Here is a 13,115-nt window from a genome sequence, read left to right as displayed (position 1 = left end):
TTTGTGATCAAATTATTTTATAGATGGCGTTAAAATAGAATCGTAGTTAGCGAAAACGAAATTCAGGGTTGCGTATTCATATTTTGCTTTGCGCACTTTGATCTCGATGAATTAGGTAGCCGGAAGCGTTTATATAAAATAAAAAGTGCCATACCGTAACCTAAACTAAATGAGTTTTGAGTTAATTTTATAATATGTTTGGTAATTTTCGGCTAGAAAATTACAAAATATGGAAATTTATTTTTGCAGTGAAATTTTTTAAAGCTTAATTGCTCTGATTATTATGAATATATAATCTCTAGTCTAGTTAATTTAACATTAATGCTAAATGCATAAATGTTTCAGTTTGAAATAAAACTAGATAGTGTAATTGATTCGTGATTATTTCGTTTATTTACAACAAAATAATGTAGCGAATATTTAAAAAAAAGCAATTAAATATCACTGATTCTTATCATCTAGAAAACCTTTTTCTAGGATCTGAATAAAGTGAGTTTACCTTCCATACATTAAAAAAACTTATTTTGCTATATATATATGTAATATTATTATAATATATTATTCTATGATCCATCCTGTAACATAGCACTACATCATATGCAGATCCATGGTGCCTACTCTCTCTGAAAACGGGAAAAACTTGGAATTCTAGTACCACTGGAAAACCTTGAGTTCTAAGATAAATTCACAATCTATTCTGAAGTTTCTTGGAGCATTAGTAATAATTACAAAAATTTAACACCTAGTCTGTTTCAATGCATTATTAATAAGGCATTAAACTTCTTAATAATAAACACTTTATGAAATGATTAATACCTATGTAGACCTATTTTAATAAAATTAATACTGAATTTATTTAATTGAAATTAGAATTTTTGATTATTTTTTTCTATAATAAATTTTTTATGAGCCTATATAATAAATGAATTTAGATTGAAGAAATTGACAATTTTCTGCATTTAGGTAATGAATATACAGGGTGGTTAAAATTAAAGTCACAGTACTCATAGTTCTGGTTCTACAGAACAGACACGGGTGAAACTTTAAATATGTGTTATGTAAATCATGGAGTCAAGGTTTCTGTTGCAAACAACCATTGCCTTTCGCCAACAGATGACAATGCAACAAATAAAAATATAACGGATGAAATAAAAATAACAAAATATTTTATTTAAAAATACAGTCAAATTGTTATAGTAATTCGACATTTTTATTCTGGAAATGTCAGGGGATTTGGCTTTCTCTGGAGAGTGGCCAATCTGACATTGATGTATTGTGAATGTAATAATCTTTTTTTAGTTTGAAGGTGAAATAAAATGTTTTATTAGTATATTACTACTGATTTCCATAAAAATTTCATTTTAGAATTTTCTGTTTTGATGACAATGATTTAAGATCATTAAAATCGGATGTCCTCATGGCAAAAATGATCCAAGCATTATGGAAAAAGGCTGTCATTTTCTTAGTTGTGATTATTGCCATACTTCAGGTAATAATTAACTTAATGTTTTTGTTTTCTTTTATTTGAATTTAAAAATAATCACATACACAATGGAATTTTAGTAAAGGAGACACTGTCAGTGTCAAAAAAATTGCTGACTTAATGGAAGAACATGGTAATGTTGCAAACTGTTTTACTTGAATTAATATGGTGAAATAATTATGTAATTCAGAAAAAAGATTATTCCTTTTAATGTTTTTTGTTACACATTGCATTACAGAATAATTCTACACAGAAAGATATAAAAGAATTTAATACCTTTTTACTGAAAATTTTTTTAAGAATCACTTTGTGTTATAGTTCGGAAAGCACAACAGCAAAATCAAAAAATTTTCTCTATTCATTTCATTATGATTCTATCATTATCAGTTATGATTCATTATCAGTTACAAATAAATGATCCTGAGTTCAATTCTCAATAGCTGAAATACTTGCCTAAATTATGTACATTTCATAGATGACTTCCTTAGATTTCAAAAATTTTCTGTAATATGGTTTCTACAGGGGTAGAAATTGGGTGAAATTTAGTCACTGTTTTGATGGACCAGTAACTGAAAGATGTTACTAGTTTGAACACATTTTCACTGATTCATTAACATGTTGCTATTAATAATAAAGAATTACAATACAGAGAATGTGTATTGTCACAATTATAATTAAATATGCTTCCATTTTGTAAGAATATATATACCTATACGCGGACCAAAACATGAAAACAAATTTTTTTTTTAAAAAAAGAAGGAAAAAAAAAGACACATATTAGTTCTTTACGTTGATTGTTGGTCTGAAGACCAGCAATCAGTGTAAAGGAATGGTTGTCCGATTTATGGTGGTTTTATGATTTACGGTCTGACTATTGTTTTATAGTAGTCTGAGTGAAATGTCATTGACACTGTTTCCATAATAATTTTGTAAAAATTCTTTTTTGGTAACAGGTTATACATATGACATTGTTGAGCAGGCTGGAAGCTAGAAAGAATCGACGTCATCAAAGAGAAACCCATGGCTGGGAAACCAATGTTGTCTACCAGGAGAGTGAAATTCAGAAAGATAGAGCTAGCATGATGCGGTCAGTTCGCCAGAGTAGTGTTCTGGATTCATCAGGAGAGTTTCACATAATTAATTATCTCATCGAGGGTGTTGTCCACCCTTCTGGTAACAATAGGCTCACTCTTGCAACTCAAACGACCATCAATGGATTGCACCACCTTCATATGCTAGCATCCACCTGGCAAGGACCCATATCAGTGGCAGTCTTCAGCCTGACAGAAGATGTACTCCTAGCTGTAGAGACGATTCTTCACTTGAGGCGATGTCATCCTTCTGTTCGTTTTAACACTAGTTTCCATTTAGTCTATCCCCTAAATGGCCCCACAAATAATGCTCTCCCCTCCTCTTATCCTGAAGTAAATTCTTGTGACTTCTTATCAAATAATCTCCAGAAAATTAACATTGGTAAGAATTATGCGCTGGGGGTAGCATATCCTAACAACCTGCTTCGAAATGTTGCCAGGAGAAGTGCCCTTACAGATTTTGTGTTCATGATTGACATTGATATGGTGCCAAGTGAAAACCTGTATGGGGACTTCTTGCAGTTTGCAAAAGAGAGAAAGCTTTTCTTTGATTCCAGTAAAGATGATAAAACTGTTTATGTTGTGCCTGCATTTGAGATTAAAGAAGATAAAAATGTGCCAAAAACAAAAACTGAACTTCTTCAACAAGTCGAGGCGATGGAGGCGAGGCCTTTTTATTTTGAACTATGCTGGAAGTGCCAAAAGCATACAGACTATGAAGCTTGGCAAAGAGAGCCTCTCTCTAAGAAGCTAGATGTTCTTTTTGAGGTCCTGTGGAGAGATCCATGGGAACCTTTTTATATTGCCAGAAACAATGTTCCTCTCTATGATGAAAGATTTCGTCAGTATGGCTTTAACAGAATAAGTCAAGTAAGTATTATAGCCTCTCAAACTAAAGATTTATTTAATTCACTCATAACAAATACCATAATATTTGCTCGTTGTAACCGAGTGCTCATAAGTTCGTTTAAACTAAATTCTAATATTGACTTTTTTTTTTAAATTTTTACTTCTGTACACTGTATAGTTTAAAATAAGTTAATTTTGCTTTGAACTGCCTCCCTGTTGCTTTGTTGTGTTATTGTTCTTCGAATAAAACTTATGTCACAAAAACTTCGTCATTTGCACACTTGCTTTTGAAAAAAAATAAGTTCACGTTTTCGCTATATGATTCATACTGACTTTTAATTGTTTTTGGAATATTAAATGTTTTTTTTTTCGATATTGGTGTCTAAAACTGAGGTTTGCACACTAAAAGTGTCCCAATAGATTTAAAATTGTATCAACCAAATATTTCTTCATTAAATCAGGAATCATTATAAGGTAGTTTAACTCAGTACAACTGTGTTCTATTCTAATCATTTAGTGAGAACTGAGATAAAAAAACATATTTTCTCTGGAAAACCTTACTTGATAGCAATATTTATTATGGTAATGAAATAATAAATTCATATATAAGTAGCTTAAATGAGAATTTATTGTTTATTTAAGCTGGACATGAGAAACTGCAAAGATTATCATGATTTCTGTTACATTACCTGCGGATCATCTGTTAGAAGAATGAAAATTACAGTGATGGGGATTTATGGATTCTTCATTTTAGAGAGATTGTAAAGCTTAATCCTGACAGCAATGACATTAATATGAGAAATTAAATTTTTAGGAAATACCAAATTCTCTATAAAAAGAGCAAAAGTAACAAATCGAAAGATAAGAACATGCAATGAAAATGCAGCTATTTCAAATCAGAACTTTATTACATTCTATTAGGTTTAAGCTTGAAATTTATTATAATTTCAAATGTATGTTTCATATTATTATATTTTCAGTAATTTTTATAAGATATGCTGCTTATATGGGTTAAAATTTTAATTTATTGTGATGAAAAAAATCATTTCTCCTGAGATTCTTGTGAAAAGTTGTCATGATTTAGGTGGATAGAGCACATGCAAAGGTAAAGAAATTCATTTTAGCATTCGCATAAGAATTTCCATGAATTTGTCTAGCTGTATAACATGCTTTTATTTTAGTATATTTTTATTTTAGTATTAATACACTGCTCAATAGTTTTACATTGACAAGCGCACTGCACATGGCTTTGACTCTGAATCCGTGTTGTTAGTATTGTAAGTGCAGATTGAAAGTGGTGCACAGACTTACCACTTCACCAAAACAGAGATAGGTATTCTTTATTGATTCAGAATATTAAGTAAGACCAATAAATAATTAGTTAAAATCTACTTGAATAATGAATGGACATAGAGGGGTAAAAATTGAGCTCATGTGGTATCACATATTATGAGTGCAATTCCTCTCCACAAGCTTAAGTTCACTTTGATTTCTACCTACATGAAGTCACCATCATAAACCGAAATCTGGAATATTAATCAGAGAAATTTTACCAGGTGTCTCATTCAAACCAGTAGAATGGAATAGACAGCTTATCCTCTTCCTTACAGAGCATAGCCTGTTTAAAGCGTATCTAAAACGCTTCTGCCTGACAATACATGTGAACTGTGGAAAGGAGTAGGCAATAGAATGTCCACTTACCACATCCTACCACTTTAAATAACCAAAGTTGGAATTTTTCATAGCCTGGAAGAGATCTATCTAAAAGAATCCAAAGTTGAAACAGAAGGCAACTCACCTGATTAATTTGCTAAAAGAATATGAGGAAATCCTGAAAAAAAAAGACTAATTTACGCAATGGTGAGCCCCAACCACTATTAAACTTAACCAATTAGCCCTGTATACTTTTTAATCAAAATGCCCTAACTAATTGAAAAAAACTTTTTTTTTCCAGTTTTAATTTTGTGTTTTTTTTTTCTTTCCTTTTTGTTGCTATTTACTTTTTCTCCCTCTTTTTTTATCTGTCTTATCTTCGACTTTAACCATTGACTGAAAATATTGGTGTGTGCGAACTCACCAGTCTTTGTTGCTCCTTAGTCCATCCCAATATGTATTTTAAGTTCAAAATGCAGTAGTAAAAACTGTGCCTAGACCTGGTACACTGCAGTTTCCTGCATAAATTAAGTGCAACATTAAGTGTCGTTCATAAATTAAGTGTAATTCGTGAACTTAATCATTTCCTGACTCCACATCTGCCTTTACTATGGATAAAAATTGTTTAAGCACTCACTGCTTTACCCTCGTAGAACAGATTTTAAAAAGTATGGTGCTTTTCAAGTGCAAGCAGGGCCCCCGGGCACAGAATGTTAAAAATAAAAGCATATTTAATGACATTATGGATTAGAGAGTTGAGTATCTAAAAACTTCATTTTAACATAGAAAAATAGATTGTAGTTGACTTTTTAAATTTTCCTAGTGATAAACTGTTCAAGCTATTGGTGTTTGCATGATAATCAATCACTATTTGTAGAAAAGAAGGCACACTTTTTACACGAGAATATATTTATCGGGTTGTTCGGAAAGTAATTTCGTTTTTCCGACAGAGGATTTAATTGTATTTTTTCGAACCCAACTTCACACTTAAGCAGCATTATCATTATATGTTTTGAGAGCTGATATGGCAAGGCTTGTGTGTGAAGAAGTTCGATTAATTCTACGCAGCAGTTTTTGGGTGGTGCTGTTTTAAATATGGAGAGCAATAAACAGCATTTTCGCCATATTTCACTTTTTTACTATAGAAAAGGTAAAAATTCGCGATCGCGATGGGGAAAGACCGGTTTCATGCCTTTAGCCCTTCTCCCTTCCCTCTCCTCCTCTTTTCAGTTGTATAGGAATGTACTACGATATTTTCCCTTTTTATTTAATCAAAATATTTTTTAAAATTTCCATGATACTTTTCTTTAGAACTATGTTTAATGCAGTTTTCAGTTTCATATAGTGTTTCAAGTTGAAAGATTTTAATCTATATGAAAATCAAGAGAGAAACTAACGTACTTCCTTCCTCTATGACTTTCCACACGCTAATGGGGAAAGCATGTGAAGTGTTGCCATAGGAAAAGAGTTCTGCTCTACGCCACCTGCAGCCCATTTCGATCGCCAATTCTGTTCATGCCAGAAAGAAATTTACCGATGTGTATGAATAAGATGTGTTGACAGTACGCCAGTGTCAGAATTGTTTTGCAAAATTTCGATTCTGCAATTTTGATGTCGAAGATGCACCACGTTCTGGAAGACCCGTTGAAACTGATAAGGACACGATGAAGGCATTAGTTGATGCAAATCGGCGAATAACAACACACGAGATCGGTGAGAGGTTAAATTTATCGAATTCAACTGTTTATGACCACTTGAAAGGCCTGGGTATAAGCTCGATATAGGTTCCCCATGTTCTCACGGAGAGAAATTTGTGTCGTCGCGTTGACGTCTGTGATTCGCTTCGCAAACGTCATGAAAATGATCCATTTTTGAAGCGCATCATTACTGGGGACGAAAAATGGGTTGTTTATAACAATGTCAAACTCAAGAGATCATGAAGCAAAAAAGATGAAGTGGTTCAAAGCATTTCGAAAGCCAATATCCATCAAAAAAAAGGTGATGCTGTCTGTTGGATGGGATTTTAAAGGAATAGTTTTTTTTATTTAGCTTTTACCGGATAAAACAACACTTAATTCGGAAGTCTATTGTCGACAGCTGGACAAACTGAATGATGCTCTTGAACAAAAAAGGCCAGAATTAATCAACAGAAAAGGTATAGTGTTCCACCAAGATAATGTGAGACCTCATACAAGTTTGGTCACTCGCCAAAAGCTTATACAACTTGAATGGGACGCACTGCCACACCCACCATATTTTTCAGATCTGGCGCCTTCGGATTATTATTTGTTCCGGTCGCTACAACATTTTTTGGACTGCGAAACCTTTACTTCAAATGAAGAGGTCAAAAATCACCTGGATCAGTTTTTTTGCCAGCAAAGACCAAAGATTTTATGAGCATGCAATCATGCTACTACCAAAAGGATGGCAAACGGTGTTGGACCAGAATGGCCAATAAATAATTTAGTAAAATATTTATTCCTTATACGAAAATTGTCTTTCATTCCCCCCCCCCCAAAACGAAATTACTTTCCGAACAGCCCAATATTTAAAAAAATTATATAATGCAATGTTGTTATCTTTTCTTTTTCTTAATGCAATTTTTAAAAAGTAAGGTTCTCAAGGGCCCCGGGCACTGCCCGGGTGTGCCATTGCGTAAATATTGTACTGAGTGCAATACATTTTTACAAGCGTAATGGCTTCAGGGTTCTATTCACAGGGGTAAAAGTTTTGCACGAATTTGTCACTTTATTCTCTTATAGTGAATGGAAAAGAAATTATGCATTTTTGGTACACTATGCTTCCATAAACATATCACTTTGCTAGTCAAATTGACCCCGTCAGAAACTTTGCTCAAAGTCCATGGCATGCTGTATTTGAAATGTAAATCAAAGAGTTAAATATTACAGAGGAATGAATCCAATTAAAATTAAATGTCAAATTGGCATTAAATTTTTTTTTAAAAATTCCAGCTTCCAGTTACTCATCTAGTCAAAATCTCCTCAAAATTCTGGATTGACCCATTTTATTAAATCTACCATTATTTTTAAAATACTTCTTAACAGTAAACACATTCTGGGTTGCAAATTAATATTCAACTAGGACAACTTAGGAACCAGAATAGCAGATGCTGTGCTAGGTGCCATAAAAAAATGGTTAAAAGAGAAAAAATAAAACATTGAAACCTATTCTATAACCAATGAGGAAAATAACCCATCAGAACCAGTTTGATTGACAATGATGGATCAGAAGATTACCCTCCTAACGAAGGTTTGAATCCTGGTGATGGCCAGCCAATACGAATTCTGCTAATGGCTCCCACAGCTCCAAAGTTAAATATTCTCAGTGGGAAACGATCATGGATTAGATTCCCCTTGATGTCGGGCTAAAGTAGATTTTTGTGCGTTTCCTCTCCATGTATGGCAAATGTGGATTAGTTCCGTCATTAAGCCTTTACAAAGACTAGTTTGTCCGAATGCTTGATCCAGGACTTGTTTCCTTGTCTTCTAGGTTAAGTTCAACATTTCATGGCTATGGCATTGATGATCGTAAACCCAAAAATGGAGAAGCTGTTCAACGACAGTTATAAAATAAAATTAAAAAAACGTTTGATTTCACGATCAAACTTAAAGGTGTTTCTATCAATTGCCTTTCAACTTTTCTGTTTTCACCAGTAATCAAATAGGTTTTAATGTTTTCAGATATATATCTGTCTCATGACTCATTGAATTTTGTTAACTTAAATATTTATTTGCATACCCTTTTGGAACACATTCTATATAAAGGTGCGATCTTATCAGGGCCCGCACTAAAGCATTCGCCACATGCAATAAAATCGTAAATTTGGCGTAAATTTTCCACTGGAAAAAAAAAATATATTTAACTCGAACCTCAAAATTACGTCTAAATGATTTTTTCTAAACAAATCATTATTTTTTATTTGATTACAATAATAAATTAGAATTGGGTCCAAATAATATAAGCCTGAAACGCAAACTACTGTAAAATATTTTTCTATGGGAAAAAAATTAATCATAAAAATTTTTTAAGATTTGTATTTGAAATCCTTAGCACTGACCCAAATTATATTTCCTTCTAGAAATTTTAATTTTTGCTTTCTCTAATTGACTTTCGTCTTCCTATAGGTGTGTGAGCTACATGTTGCTGGCTACAAATTCTCTGTTTTAAACAATGGTTTTGTAGTTCACCGTGGCTTAAAGACACAAAATTCCTTTCATAAGGATAAAGATGTTGATCAAGAAAGAAATAGAGTTTTGTTTCGCCAATTCAAGACAGAACTTAAAGAAAAATATCCAGATTCCTCTCGTAAATGTTATTAGTTTTTGCGAAGTTTATTGTATTTATAATTATAGCAGTTGAATGTTTTATAGTGCTCACCTGTTCTGCCGTGCAATGGAGAAATCAACATAAGGGACAAAAAATTCAAAATTGAGACTTTTATGTACAGTAGGGAACCGATTATCCGGAACGATCGGGACCATCGCTATTCCGGATAACTGATTTTTGCGGTTTTCTGAATCGCTACAAAAAGCCGTTTTTTTATTGTTAAACCCAACAAAAAAAAATTTTTTTTTTTGGAAATAATCTTAAAAAGAAGATAAAAAAGGATGAAGGAATACACTAATGATTATTTCCAAAATGATGGTAAGGTAAACATCCTTCAAAAAAGAAAGAAAATTCCTAAGATCTTATGAGGAAAAAAACATTTTTTTAAAAAATGGCGGAAAAAATAATCAAATTTCGTTCCGGATTTTTGATTTCCGGATAACGGGTTCTGTACTGTATTTGGCATTTTTTTATGATAAGCTACTTTGCAATCCTTTTTTCAAAAAAAAATTTTGTTTTGAAATTGTATTTTAATTTTCATAGTATTAGCAATAAAAATAAAATAGTTGTCTAAACACTTTACTTGAAGTCCATCGTGAAGCACTTACGTTGTTTTTTCTACTGCACGGCAGTGTTAAAGTGTATGTGTTTCTTTTACAGTGATCTTTTTCTCTTAGACTTTTATCATCAAGCAAGTGTTCCCTTCATCACACATAATAAATGACATTTGAAAGAACGTTTAGGGTAATGCAATCTCAGCCGACATTTAAGATCTTTTTTATTGTTTGTGAACAACCTACTTAATGTACATTGAAAATAATTTATTTTAATTTGTGTTTCGATATTTAATTAGATAGTATTCAGATGTTAAGAATCTCTACGAATGTGGAGTCATTTTAGAGGTGCCAACTATTACAATCTATCTGTTATTTAAATTTTCATAGTCAAGATTACGGTCTCACAAAAAATTAGTTTTTGTGAATTTCCATATTATTTGTAAAATAAGGTTTCCACCCATAACAACCAGGAGTTATGAATCTTTTTTTTTTTTTAAATTTAATCTACAATAATTTTTTTCAACTCTTCAATCCTTTCTAAAAAAAAAAAACATTATAAGTAATAAAATTGATCGAAACAAGAAATAAAAAAAAGCAATAAAACATTTTTCTCCCTATAAAAAAGCAAGAGCACAAACTCAAATCTGAAATATTATGAGCATTTTCTAATTTAATTAAAAACTAGAATATTAATTCCTAGTAATCAATTTAATTTTATAATGGAATAATTTTTTTTTAAATATAATAAATATATGCATAATTTTATTAATATTATTTAGAATCAAGTAGTATATACACTTAAAATTGCACTAATTTGAATTTTGTAAACATTAACTATGTAGACTTCTGTGTTTTTTTTAAAACTTCTGATTACTGATAGCTAGTTTGAAATGTTGGCACCTCAGGCTCATTTATGTGTGATTCCCAGCTTTATTTAATTGACTAGTCCTATTTCAACTCATATATGTAGATTTTATCTTTCTTGTTAATCTAAACTTTTATGCTTCAGCTAATAAAAGTATTTTTTTTCTTCTGTTGCCTATTTGTATGCATCATTTCTTTAGTGCCTAATACTGAATCCTTGCTGATATTCACTACATTTGGAATTTCTATATACTTTGGAGAAATTCTATCCTAAGTTTAAACATTGTTCAATAGAGATTTTACTAGATTTCAAAAAACCTGCTGCATGGGGTAAACCATAACCTTTGTACGAAAATATATTGAAACCATCTATTTTCTTAAACCAGAGTTTGTTAAATTCATTGCAGTGATGCAATTTAAAAATAAGGTGGAGTAACCAAACATCTCTTAAGACAATTTGTGCACCTCTGATATGTTTAATACGAAAAAATAATCATCATTCAGAAAATCTTTTATAATATTATTATAATAATATAATAATAAATAGCAACTAGGGATGTAATGAATAGTGGTTTGGTCGAATAGCCGATTATTGGGACGAAAAAAATCAGCTGAATAGCAAGTTTTTTTTTAAAAAAATCATAAATATTTTTTACACAGAAATTTATTTTTTTCAGGGAAATAAGTTTAGTCATTATAGAAAAATAATCAAAACTTAGCAGTATTATTGGTAAGGGGTAGAGGGAAAAAACTTTAATAGAAATGTTTACGATAATTAGATATAAAGTTAATTAGAAATATTTAAGATAAAAAAAAACTGACTAACAGCTATTAAAAGAAAAAAAAGTTGTAAAAATAGAAAATAAAAAACGTCCATATTCTTAAAAAAAATTATCCATAAGACATTAAAAAAGATAAATGTCTATCAGAAACGCTTTTAAAAATGCAGCGCTATCCTAAACCAGAAAATAAAAAGATTACTTACAGAAGCAAAACAAGAAAAATTAAAAATAGATCTTAATTTTTGAAAGAAAATTTTAGAGCGAAACATTTCAGTTTTCCAATTACCGAATTTTCAAGAAAAAATAAAGATTAAAGTCTATAATAAAAACCCTCCTCATAGTAAAAATGTCTAAAAAAACATAAGTTTTCTTCAAAAGCTAGATAGAAACTAAACAAAAAAAAAATAGTTCTTAATTTTTAAACGAAAGATTTAACGCTAAAAATCTTAATGCAGTTTTTTCACATTGCCTATTTTTTTAAAAAAGTGACCAGAAAAGTAAAACGTTAATTAGAAAAGCTATTTAAAGAATGTTATAATAAAAACGCTGATAGAAAGAAAGCTTTAAAAATCAAAAGAGAAACAGAAAAAATAACTGTTCTCAGTTCTGAATATAATTTTAACGTTGAGAAGCTCAGTTTTCTATGTTACTAGATATCTGTCTTACTGTACAAGAAAAAAGTGATTATACAAGAATAAAGTCTATTAGAAACGCTCCATTAGCATGCTCCTCTTTCGTTAAAACAGAAAAAAAATCTAGAAAATTGACTTGATCTTGTATAATTAAAAAAAAAAGAAAGAAAAAAAAAACAGCATTACAAAACTTATGGTTCAGTATAAAATAATTTAATTCCAATTCCTTTTTTCCATGTGTCTTTCAGAATATAAGTTAGCAAATATATGCATAACTACTTCTAATAATGTATAATAAAAATACGATTTTAGACTATTCTTTATTAAATCTATTAAAATTTCCTCTATTCCCTCCAAAAAAAACTGTTGAAAAATAATTTTTCAGTTACTTTGTGGAACATTCGGCCAACCCAATATTCAACAAAAGATATTCGTTTCATTCCTAATAACATTAAATTGAAATTGTTTTTAGAAATGAATATAGTGGCAGGTTGTATAACATTATTTTTCCAAAAGAAAAAAAAATCTTAATATGATTAAAAAAATATGTATAATAATCTTCAAACTTTAAATATTTTTTAAAGCAAAGGTAAGACAATTTAACTTTTAAAAAAGTAATGTTAATAATCTAGATCAGGGGTCACCAAATTATAGCGCAAGGTATTGGCTTTTCTCGCTTGCCAGTTAATTTTAGTCAGATATCACATGAAATGCTGTCTAACAAAATAATAATCAGAAAAACACAATATCCAACAGACAGGAGGGTACTAAATTTGACCGAAAAAACTCAGGGGTCATTGTGACACTAAGTGAAAAACCGATATCAGTTTATGTACCACAAACGTGTTTCTTATTTA

At 30.8% G+C, this 13,115-nt stretch overlaps 1 protein-coding gene across 1 annotated transcript; it reads left to right on the top strand.

The window, feature by feature from the left end:
- Positions 1-63: 63 nt before the first annotated feature.
- On the top strand, positions 64-10,587 carry LOC107448894 (beta-1,4-glucuronyltransferase 1). The gene is made up of 4 exons (XM_016064248.4): positions 64-489; positions 1,366-1,489; positions 2,437-3,444; positions 9,222-10,587. The coding sequence occupies exons 2-4, from the start codon at positions 1,418-1,420 to the stop codon at positions 9,414-9,416; spliced, it is 1,275 nt and encodes a 424-aa protein (XP_015919734.2). The 5' UTR covers positions 64-489; positions 1,366-1,417; the 3' UTR covers positions 9,417-10,587.
- Positions 10,588-13,115: the final 2,528 nt, after the last annotated feature.

Source organism: Parasteatoda tepidariorum, chromosome 10, assembly GCF_982258835.1.
Source record: "Parasteatoda tepidariorum strain Cologne lab strain chromosome 10, Ptep-v5.0, whole genome shotgun sequence".
Lineage (NCBI taxonomy): Eukaryota > Metazoa > Arthropoda > Arachnida > Araneae > Theridiidae > Parasteatoda > Parasteatoda tepidariorum.
Note: the sequence above shows the minus strand (reverse complement) of the source record. Positions and strands in the feature narration are given on the sequence as shown.

Bases quoted from the DNA above. Each gene is read 5' to 3' on its own strand.
- LOC107448894 (XM_016064248.4), top strand. From the start codon at position 1,418: ATGGCAAAAATGATCCAAGCATTATGGAAAAAGGCTGTCATTTTCTTA. The intron at 1,490-2,436 runs GTAATAATTAAC...TTTTGGTAACAG, and splicing joins TGATTATTGCCATACTTCAG to GTTATACATATGACATTGTT. The intron at 3,445-9,221 runs GTAAGTATTATA...GTCTTCCTATAG, and splicing joins GCTTTAACAGAATAAGTCAA to GTGTGTGAGCTACATGTTGC.